Source organism: Sphaeramia orbicularis, chromosome 9 (assembly GCF_902148855.1).
Source record: "Sphaeramia orbicularis chromosome 9, fSphaOr1.1, whole genome shotgun sequence".
Taxonomy (NCBI): domain Eukaryota; kingdom Metazoa; phylum Chordata; class Actinopteri; order Kurtiformes; family Apogonidae; genus Sphaeramia; species Sphaeramia orbicularis.
Genome location: NC_043965.1, coordinates 48,078,330 through 48,090,156, shown reverse-complemented (window position 1 = coordinate 48,090,156; position 11,827 = coordinate 48,078,330). Strand labels below are relative to the sequence as shown.

The 11,827-nt window shown below is 38.7% G+C and overlaps 1 protein-coding gene across 1 annotated transcript; it reads left to right on the top strand.

The window, feature by feature from the left end:
- Positions 1-1,632: 1,632 nt before the first annotated feature.
- Positions 1,633-11,079, top strand: isca1 (iron-sulfur cluster assembly 1). The gene is made up of 4 exons (XM_030142583.1): positions 1,633-1,743; positions 7,092-7,145; positions 9,832-9,937; positions 10,104-11,079. Exons 1-4 carry the CDS (start codon positions 1,645-1,647, stop codon positions 10,250-10,252), a joined length of 408 nt encoding a protein of 135 aa, XP_029998443.1. The 5' UTR covers positions 1,633-1,644; the 3' UTR covers positions 10,253-11,079.
- Positions 11,080-11,827: the final 748 nt, after the last annotated feature.

The following is an 11,827-nucleotide window of genomic DNA, read 5'->3' as shown; positions in this document are numbered from 1 at the left end:
TAATTGTTTATAAATAGCCAGGGTGTTAGAGCTTTTTTTTTTTTTACTATTATGGATAAATTCTAAAGATTTAATGTAATTTTTAAATTCCAATTGGAAGATTTTCAAATTTGGACGTGTTTTAGTGTATTTATTTTTATGTATATGAAATTTTCAAAATAAGATAAACAAATTCACAACAAATTCTAAATTATGAACATCGTGTTTAAAATATGTAATTACATTTTGGGATGTTATTGTTATCTTATTATTACTTTTAGATATGATATATTTTTCAATTTTGGACCAGAAATTAACAGAATGTTCACATAAAAAGAATAAGTGTAGAGTATTTTCAGGGTAAGAATGACAAAAGTTACATATTTCTTCCACATCAGAGAATCGAGACAAGATAACATTGGCGGGATATATGTTATGTAAAATTTTGAGATGTCAAATTCTAATTTTGTTTGTAATACAGTATTTATATAGTAATGTCCATGCTTTTGAGCACTCAATTTTAGAGAAAGTTAAATTTCATAATACAACGGCATTTTAGGGCCACATGAAAAAAAAAAAACCGCTTGTCACTACGAGAAAAAAGTCGTTATATTTCGAGAATAAAGTCATAATATAATGAGAAGTTGTACCAAATCATTGATGTAGAACTTGGAACATTTTGTGACGTTCTGCTGTCATTAGTCTGTCCTCCATCTACACATTAGAATAAGGACTTTGAAGTGAGTCTGCACACATTTGGGTTTGTTGTAAGAACTGAACTGATTTGTAGTTAATTTCCTCTTTTGTGGAGGAGAAACTGGTGAAGTGTTCATCTGAAGGACTATTAGTGGAAACACCAGAGAACTAAACACAGAGGGTCCGTGTTTCTCAAACAAACTGTGGGGATTCTACTCTGAGTTTTTCAGTCCAACACAAGGGAAAGTTACTGCTTCACTTACTGCCTTCGCCGTAAAGCCGGAAACTGTCGAATTTTCAAAATATTACGAGTTTAATCTCATAAAAGTACGACTTTATTCTCGTTAAATAATGACTTTATTCTCATGAATTAACGACTTTATTCTCGTTAAATAATGACTTTATTCTCATTAATTAACGACTTTATTCTTGTTAAATAAAGACTTTTTCTTTTTTTTAAACTACGACTTTATTCTCGTGGTGACAAGCGTTTTTTTTGTGTGTGTGTGTTTTGTTTTTGTTTTTTTTATGTGGCCCTAATACGCCATCGTACCATAGTGCTTTACCTTTGGGGGAGATTCTACTCTTTTCATGCAGTGTATTGCGTATATGCTTGTTATTACAGCTCGAGCTAAAACTATTAATGCCATTAATCAATAAACAAGGTTTAACTGTCTGTGATGTTTGATAACTAAGATGACTTTTCATAAGTAAGAAAATACCATTAGGGATTGCTTTGAATACATAGCTGTATTCTTTATTTGGAATTGGAAACTAATTTATTGTCATAAATTGTTCATATTATTGTTGAAATAGATGTTCCCTAGTTTATTATCCTCATCCGTCTTTAGAAGTTCTGTAAGCTCATTTGCTCTGGTTCCCGTCCTTCAAAGTATTAACCAATGGTTGAAGTGTGTGCTCGTTAGAGGCGGGTACTTAGCTTCTTGCCCCACGCTTGCGTAATATGTTATGGTTTTAGCGAGCAACATGTCTGCCTCCATGGTGCGGGCGACCGTCCGAGCGGTCAGCAAAAGAAAGATACTGCCAACTAGAGCCGCACTGACTCTAGTAAGTGTAAAACTGATGAAAAAGTTGTCTTTAACATTTTGCAAGCCGTCCGCTTTGGCTTTAACTTCAGCAGCTGGCAGGAATCGTTACATGATTTGAAGTTACCTAAGCTAGCTAACTAGCTAGCATATGTAACTTGAGGGTAAACGTCAAATACGTACCAAGATTCAGGGTTGTCTAGAGCTTTCCTCTATCTATGACTTGTTAACAAGGTATAGATAATGACTGGTGTTTACTCCTGATTTAATTGAGTTAATCTAAATGCTATAGAAACGGTTCAAGAAGTTGCCAACTGTTAGCTAACGGGTTACTGGGTAATGAGTCCGTGAACGCCCCATCTCCGATTTTGTGGTAAATTCATTCGCAGTATGATTAAGATAAAATTCTAAACTCAGAATATAGCTATCTGTGATATTATACCAGACTATAACCCACAGTACGTTGTTTGTCATTTGGAGTGGGCATTAAGCCGTCCACTGGTGTCATCCTTTTCTAGCATTGTCACTTTTGGAACATCATAAATAAAGCTTGATCATCTTCACATGTATTTTAGGTATCTTAGTAATCACGTAACGATGTGAAGAAAGTCGGATTTATCACGTTAAAACAGCATGGCAGTCAGGTTTAATGTTTTATTTACTGGCTTATTTGTCAGGGATATAGTACATTAACTCACATTTCTGTAAATGCACCAGAGTTAGTCCAGTGGCAGTTTTTCATCTGCAGTCACTGAGCAAATATGAAAATGTCACCGTAAACAATAAAATAAGGTTACAAAAATCCAATACAATGGACAACTGATCAAAACTGTACACAAATATCTAAACAGACAAATACTAAAAGAGTGTTAAAATGCAATTAAACAATACAATGCTCATTAAAGTAATAAAAGGAGATGAGTTACAGAGTGAGACTTGGAAAGTGCTAATGTAAGCACCACTGCTTATTAATGAACCAATTCTGTAAGTGAGTTTTGAACATATAAGAAGCAAGTAAAATAAGTAAATTTTATTCATAGAGCACTTTTCACAGACAGAGTCACAAAGTGCTTTATCAAATCAAAATCAAATCAAATTTACAGAAACCCAACAGGATCCTCCAGGAGCAAACACGTGTGACTGGTGACAGTGGCGAGGAAAAACTTCCCTTTAACAGCGGAAACCTCGAGCAGACCCAGACTCCTGGAGGATGGCTGTCTGCCTTGACCAGTTGGGGTTAAAGAGCGAGGGTAAAGGAGGAGAAAGAGAGAGCGATAGAGATATAGAGGCGGGGGGAGAGGGGGGAGGTAGGGGGAGACACATGGAGTACATGTAACACTGTAAAGTAGCAACTTTACATTGCGAAAAACGAATAAAACAGTACAAGTAAAATACAATTAGAATACCCGTAAAACACAATAAAGTACCATTAAAAACAATTTAAAATATGATGAATACATAAAGTGCAATCAATTTGTGATGGCCCTGTGTCAGGTGGGAAATTAAGAAGTAATTTTTCTGATGCTCGCTGGGATACAGTTCAACTCCAGTGCAGCTGTAACTGCAAATGATGACCGACCACATACATTTGTCTGAGTGGAACTATGCAGCTGCACTTCTCGTAACATGGTCCACTTTTTATTAAACTTCCAGGTACATCAATAAAGCTAACCCACAAACATATAGCAACAGTTTAGTGGTCACAGATGAACTGATTATCTTGTAGACTATGTTCAGACAGACAGCAGCACTTCTTTGGGAAAAAAAACTATTAGTGTTTTATCTATATCTGTTCAGCAAAGAAATTTTCTGATGGTGAATTATCAACCACTATCAAGCACTGCCAGTACTGCTAGTACAAGATAATGTTTTGCGCACTGTGTTCTGAGCTGATAAAGGCCTGAAGTTTTGGGATGTACCCAGCCGTGAGCAGAATTTTGTCTTATTTTTAAAATTTGCAAGGGCTGTGAACAAAAAAAGGTATAGCCACTGCAATAATTAGCTGTAATACAAATAACATCTGATTTTTTTTTTTTAATTAAAGTTTATCAGTAAGATTATGTGACAAAATTTGCAGGAGGTTATGTTTTTGCTGGCATCGGTTTGTCTGTTTGTTTGTCTGTCTGTCTGTCTGTGTGCAAGATAACTCAAAGAGTTATGGAAAGATTTGGATGGAAAATTTCATGAAATGTTGATACTGGCACAAGGAACAAATTATTAAATTTTGGTGGTGATCGGGGGTGGGGGGGCCACTGATCTGCTTTGGCGGAGGTCTGCGCTCTACGAGTGCTTCTCTAGAAAAGAGAGCGCAGACCTTTGCCAAGGCAGACCAGTGCCCCCCCCCCACCCCCGATCACCACCAAAATTTAATCAGGTCTGCACTCTCCGAGTGCTTCTAGGAGTTTGTGTAACTAGATAATAACATCAAGCAACACTGACAAACATTTCTAATTGAGAAGGCTGTGGTATGTGCACTTAATGTGGAAGGCTGACGAAGAGCCACTGCATTGAAATGTCTCAGCTACAATAATGGCTGTTCTGTCCACTTCAGACAGTCCATGAACGCACCATGAACCCAAAGTCTTCTGTCAGCTGTAGATAAATTCCAACATCAATGTAATGTTTGGACATTTAACCCCAAGATGAAAGCGTTGTATGTAAAGTGCAGGAGGACAAACCAGTGGATTTGTACTGGCAGACCTTGGTGCTGATGGGAGTGGTTTTTCCTGGTTTTACTGAATTTGAGAACAAACAAATAAAAATAATAGCACAGAAAATAAAAACTGATATATATTTATTTTTTTAATACTTTACAGTTCTGTTTTTTTCCAAGAGTTGACATCAAAGACAAACACAGACTGAATTAGTAGAATGAATTTTACCACCATCCTCATTCACTACTAGGAATGTCATGATACCAAAAATTCAGGAATCGATACCGATACCACTAAAAGTACACGATTCTCGATACCAGTACCTCAGTAAAAAAAAAAAGAAAAAGAATCCTAAGAACCCATAAACTTAAACAAGATATACTTTAAGTATTTGCATTTAAATGAATATTGCTATTGCCTCTAATGCTCTCATCTGCGCGGGGACCACAGTCTGCCTGCTGGTGACTGCTGGTGTGGTTTCTTGTCAGCATTTCGTATTAGCGGTGGCCTGAATGGGCCAGGCAGTAAAAACTGCATCGGGTCATTGGACCAGTGCCAATGTGGAGCCCTGATGACATTTATTGTCAAATGTTTAATACTTAGTCATGGAACTCACCTTGAATTCTTTAAACAGATCTGGGTGCCTGTCTCTAAGGTGCTATGCTAGGTTCATGGTATCCCCCCCATTTGAATTCCACAGTGGCAGCGTTTACACAGTGGTTTATGTGTGTCCATAACCAGATTGTGGTCGTCTACCTGAAATTCTTCCACACACGACTTTTGGTCCTTTTTTGTCCATTAGACGAGGCGGAGCTTTAGCTGCAGCTGTGTCCATTCTTTCATGAGTTGCTGTACCTGTTGTATGTGTGCTGTCAGTGCGTACCGCCCCCATCAACTCCAGAAGAATAATAGCCTACCGATGGTATCGATCCTTTAAAAAATGAGTATCTGCAGGGTTTTTTTTCATCATAGTATCAAATGGTATCATGAGTATTGGTTCTCATGACATCCCTATTCACTACACTTGAGTGTAGTGACTTCAGTCTACTAGGTGGCAGTAACAGACCTCTAACCTATTTGGACAACCTCATATATGCACAAATTAAGGATAAGAAGAAGCAGTAGTGAAGCAGTGCTTCTCAGGTTTAATGAAGTGAACACATAGTTCTGATTATGAAAGGCTGAAGCAGTGCCTTCATCAGCTTTGCTGTGACTTTAACACTGTTGTCTTATCTATGTTTTCAGCTCCTCCTCGTGTTTCAGGTCCAACATGTTGTAATATTGGTGCAGTTTTAGTTTTCTTTGAGACTAAAGTTACCACATCCCTCTCATCACCTTAAAAACACATGGACTTTGTAGGAAAGTGACACAATGTGCATCTGCTGATGTGATGTTTGTGTTTACAGTCAGGGTGCATCGGTACACATCGTACGGTTTGGTACACCCCTAGCGGTTCAATATGAGCATGTACTGTGGTACGGCTCATTTGTCATTTTAAAATGACATTTCCAGACAACTCATGTTTATATTAGAGCTTTGCAAGACGACTGACTTATAGAACTCTTCTGTCATTGGCTGGAGCTGGACGCAGAGTCGGCTGTGCACTGCACCCAGCCATTTGACTTGAACAGAACTCAGATCCAGTTCTGAGTAACGGCTCATTTATGCTCTACATTAAAGATGCAGACGGACAGAGCGCTCTATCCGTCCCCTGCTTATATTACATACATAATTCTTTCAGTTTTCCAGGAGCTTGTGGATCTGTACCCAGACAGAGAATTGTGGAACTTTCAAAGAGTGTACGAGTTAGTGAAAAACTTAGTGACATATTTATGACAACTACCCTTAATTATTAATTAATCAATATTTACATTAGTATCCACATTAGTAAAACCTCCTCTGTCATCACCATGTTTGTTATTATTGACTTTGTTCTTCTTCGTCTCAAAAAACTTTACTCCTCTTTGTGGTATTTGGCCAGTATGGTAATCAAGAGCGGTGCCCTCTGGTGGATTGATTGAAAAACGGTCATTCTAACGAACAGGATGCATTAAAGTATGAAGGAACTGACGCATGACAGTGTTAGGAACAGACGTACCTATTTACCTACATAAAGCGATCATAAATGATTATTAAGGCTCTCCATCAACTTCCAGTTACATTTTGGCACACAGCTGGGCTCTGCATCCGAACTGTACTGTGAACCGTGACTCAAGAACTGCAATATGCACTGAACCATGGCTAACCTGTACCGTTGCATCCCTCGTTTACAGTAAATACAATGTTGTGATTATAATATAATGTTGTTCTAATGTTGTGTTGTTGTCATAAGTTGATTAGGTTGCTCTGTTGTTTAATACCTTGATGCCATCAGGTTGGTTTAAGACATATTTTCTTTTGACACAGTGTCATAATGAAAAACATTGGATTGAGCCAGTCTGAATAAACCAAACCTGAACTGGAAACAGACCAAATGTTCAGTAATATAATCGATTCATTTGCTTTTTTTTGTCCAGTTGCACACATACAGATGGACACACAGCTGTTACAGAGGTTAACACCACTGGGCTTATGTAGGTGATGTGTCCCATATGTCTGAGCGTTAATCCAATCACAGGTCCACAGATGAGACGTACACCGGCCTAACTCATAAAACCTATGGATCCTGTATGTTGTTTTTCCTCATAGTATAATGTTTTCTTCCTTTTTTCTCCAGACACCTTCAGCTGTGAACAAGATCAGGTTGTTGTTGCAGGACAAGCCACAATATGTGAGTAACTCAAACATCCAGTGCGTTTGTTTTCCTGCATCAAAACAGAATATCTAATATATGTTTAGTTTGTGCCAACCACAGGAATTTTACTGAGGAAATTCTTATGTTTGTGACACATTTCTTAATTTTTTAATGAATGAATTGTTAATTAACTACTGGTATTTTTTACATAAAACATATCCAGTTGGATTTCTTTAATATCTTTGTTCTTTATTTTAATAGGCTGCTGTTCTTTGTAGTGGATTCCATGCATCATCAGTTTAACATATAATGGTATTATTTTTTTAAGGATAAACACATCCATGAAGCTCTTTCTACAAAGAGAACGTATCATTGATTTAAGAAAACATGTCATTTCAGTGTAAAATGTAAGTGTCCACTGAGGTGAATGTTATGAATCTGTGATTATTTTCTGGGAAACTTCAGTCACTGACACAAAATGACAAAAACCATAAGGATTAGACTGAACAAACTGTTCCCTAAACTGTAGATTATTAGAGAATTTCTTTGTAAAAACATCTTCATGATTCATTAAACAATATATCAGGTTAAAATAATATTTTATTTATCCCACAGTGGAGAAATTCAGGTGTCACAGCAGCATTTACAGTAAAGTGAATAGAACAAATATTAGAAACATGCAACAATTAAAGAGTTGGAGTCATTACTGCAAATAATGGAGCTTTAATTAAAGACTGAATAAGAGTGCACTGTGGTAATGTCATGCATGAAAGGGTTAAAATGTTTTATTACCCCTTCCCCCAAAGGGGAGGCAAGGGATTTTGTTTTTGGTTCAGTTTGTTTCTTTGTTTAACACTTTAGTAGTAAAACTATTGGTTGAATTCATACCAAACTGGGTTTATAGATTGCCAGTGACCCAGAATAGATCTCATTACATTTTGGGAAAAGTAGGTCAAAGTTAAAATTTTTTTTGAATTTTTAAATTTTTTTTCCCCCGTTTACTTATAATGGCTGAAATTACAAATATCTATAAAAAACATTAATTTGTTTCAATTTACTTTAAACTTGGCACATATATAGAGGCAATTGTTATACATCACTCTGACATAAAGCTAAGGCGTCTAATTTTATATAACTGAAACGACACAAAATCTTTCTTGAAGTAATCTCGATGTTAACCCTTTTTTGGTTCAAATGCTGACATTACCATGCGTACATGTAAACTATATTGCCAAAAGTATTTGCTCACCTGCCTTGACTCGCATATGAATTTCAGTGACATCCCATTCCTAGTCTATGGGGTTCAGTATGATGTGGGTCCACCCTTTGCAGCTATACCAGCTTCAACTCTTCTGGGAAGGCTGTCCACAAGGTTTAGGAGTGTGTTCATGGGAATTTTGGACCATTCTTCCAGAAGTGCATTTGTGAGGTCACACACTGATGTTGGACAGAAGGCCTGGCTCTCAGTCTCCGCTCTAATTCATCCCAAAGGTGTTCTATGGGGTTGAGGTCAGGACTGTGTGCAGGCCAGTCCAGTTCATCCACACCAGACTCTGTCATCCATGTCTTTATGGACCTTGCTTTGTGCACTGGTGCACAGTCATGTTGGAAGAGGAAGGGGCCAGCTCCAAACTGTTCGCACAAAGTTGGGAGCGTGGAATTGTCCAAAATGTCTTGGTCTGCTGAAGCATTCCCAGTTCCTTTCACTGGAACTAAGGGGCCAAGCCCAGGTCCTGAAAAACAACCCCACACCATAATCCCCCCTCCACCAAACTTTACACTTGGCACAATGTGGTCCGACAAGTATCGTTCTCCTGGCAACCGCCAAACCCAGACCCGTCCATCAGATTGCCAGATGGAGAAGCGCGACTGGTCACTCCAGAGAACACGCCTCCACTGCTCTGGAGTCCAGTGGCGGCGTGCTTTACACCACTGCATCCGGCGCTTTGCATTGCACTTGGTGATGTATGGCTTGGATGCAGCTGCTCGGCCACGGAAACCCATTCCATGAAGCTCTCTGCGCACTGTTCTGGAGCTAATCTGAAGGCCACATGAAGTTTGGAGGTCTGTAGCCATTGACTCTGCAGAAAGTTGGCGACCTCTTCGCACTATGCGCCTCAGCATCCGCTGACCCCGCTCCGTCAGTTTACGTGGCCTACCACTTTGTGGCTGAGTTGCTGTCGTTCCCAAACACTTCCACTTTCTTATAATACAGCTGACAGTTGACTGTGGAATATTTAGGAGCCAGGAAATTTCACGACTGGATTTGTTGCACAGGTGGCATCCTATCACAGTTCCACGCTGGAATTCACTGAGCTCCTGAGAGCGACCCATTCTGTCACACATGTTTGTAAAAGCAGTCTGCATGCCTAGGTGCTTGATTTTATACACCTGTGGCCATGGAAGTGATTGGAACACCTGATTCTGATTATTTGGATGGGTGAGCCAATACTTTTGGCAATATAGTGTATATAGACTTGATTATATCAGGACACGTATAGACATGATGACATCAGCTGGATCGATGCCAGAATAAGCCACAATACATGCAAGGAGTAGGGTTTGTTGTGCCTGGCACCACTTATTATTATTGTTATTATTATTATTATTATTATTATTATTATTATTATTGAAACTGTTGGTGGTTTTGTTGTAATATCAGTACTTTACAGGTGAGAAGATAAAAGTATTGTCTTTACCTGCTGAGTTTCTCTTTTCTCAGATTGGTCTGAAAGTTGGAGTGAGAACACGTGGCTGTAATGGGTTGACTTACACACTGGACTACACCAAGGAGAAGGACAAATCTGATGAGGAAGTGATGCAGGATGGTAAGCTTCCCAACGTGCACTCTGAATTTGTTGGATATTAAGTATTGAACATTTTCTTGTCGTTCTGTTCCAAAGGCGCCCGGCGTCCATGAGTTCTCAAATGTGTTATGTAGAACTGTAATGATTCGGGCTTGATTTACTGGCAGATGTTGGGGTTTCCTTGCAGGTGTGAGGGTGTTCATAGAGAAGAAGGCCCAGCTGACCCTGCTAGGAACAGAGATGGACTTCGTGGAGTCGAAGTTGTCCTCTGAATTTGTCTTCAACAATCCCAACATTAAGGGCACGTGTGGCTGCGGGGAGAGCTTCAACATGTGATGGTTTGCATCAGCCTCCATCCTACTGCTCCCGCCCCCAAACCCTGACAAACTAAGTGACTGCGAGTGTTAATGAGGGATTTGGACACGAGGACCCGCGGTCGTGCCTGAGCTTCTACCACAGCTCTTCCTGCCAAACACTCACCACTCACACAAACCGCCAGTCGTTATAAGGCCACATACGCACATCCATCGTTAGAGGAAGTTTTCAATCCAGTCTGGTAACCAGCGTCACCTTGGCAACACTGATTTTAGGTTCAGATACCTCTAATGTCTTCACCTGCTCTTTTTAATTCTCTGCTCTACATCTGCAGACCTCCCTTGGACCTCAGAAAGGACCACGTTGCAGTGTTTCTGATGTAGTCATTAGCTCTAATTTTACATGTACGCACATTATATTTAGAAATTCAATCAAGTCACACCATGGTTTATTTTCAGAAGGAAATGGTTCAGCATAACCCTAAACCTAACCCTCAATCACTGTAAAACAGTGTCACCATGTCCAACAGCCTGCAAAGGGGAAGAGTCAGAGTGTCTTGGACTGCTTTACCAGTGTGTATAGTCTTTGAACAGAAGTTAAAAGTATATATTTATCCTATGTGTAAATATTAAGAATGTACATTCACCCTTGAACCACGCAAACGCACAAAAACACGCACAATAACATGTAACCCTCATAAGTAGAGTACATGAGGTGTTGTTGGTTTCTTTTTGCTTGATCAAAACCAGAATTTATGTTTATATAGACTGTGTGCTCTTATGATTTTTGACCTGTGCAATATGTCTATGTACATATAATATAATAAATAAAATATGAAGTCATTTCAAGTTGTGTGACTTGTGTGTTACATGAACCCTCGATGACTTAAACAGCTGCCAACGACCTAAACCATCTACTGATCTAAACTGTTTAATACCTGTTGATCCACTAACCCTATCAATCCATGTAAATAATTGGTGTAAAATACAGTTTGTCATCTTTCTATGGTCATCAGATATGACCCATGTGGACGTTCAGAGGCTGCTTCATGGAGTGTGTGACTGAACGCACGTTATTGGCCAATTAAGGCATGTTGTTCATGGGACTGGTTATTGTTAAAGATGTTCATCTTAATTTTTTTCAAAGTGCAAATACAGCAGTTTCAAACCATCTCCAAGTGTTGTAACAATATATTTTTGCCTCATTGCTTTTAATTGTATCTTAACTGAAATGGGTAGATTACACACACAAAAAAAATTTACAATGAATATGATCACGGACAGTGCTCCATAGACCTGGCAGCATTTCAGCACAACAGGCTAGGATACACACTGGAGGTCTATCCTCAAACATAGACCACATTAGAGTAGTCAGACATTTACAACACTTACACAACCATTATTACTATTAATAATAATAATAATAATAATATTTGTGTAAGTTATCATTTGCCCAGGTCATCATTCCTCTTGGTGGTTCTTGGTTCAACTAGACTCAGTTAAACCAGTCCATCTGAACTGAGAAGAACTACCAATAATAATAATAATGAATATTGCCCTCTTCATCATTAGGCATGTTAATAGTCCCCCTTTTTTT

What these genes read in the sequence shown, in the direction of transcription:
- isca1 (XM_030142583.1), top strand. Translation starts at nt 1,645, where the DNA reads ATGGTTTTAGCGAGCAACATGTCTGCCTCCATGGTGCGGGCGACCGTC. An exon ending in CTAGAGCCGCACTGACTCTA is followed by an intron (nt 1,744 to 7,091) that starts GTAAGTGTAAAA and finishes TTTTTTCTCCAG; the next exon opens with ACACCTTCAGCTGTGAACAA. An exon ending in TGAGGAAGTGATGCAGGATG is followed by an intron (nt 9,938 to 10,103) that starts GTAAGCTTCCCA and finishes GTTTCCTTGCAG; the next exon opens with GTGTGAGGGTGTTCATAGAG.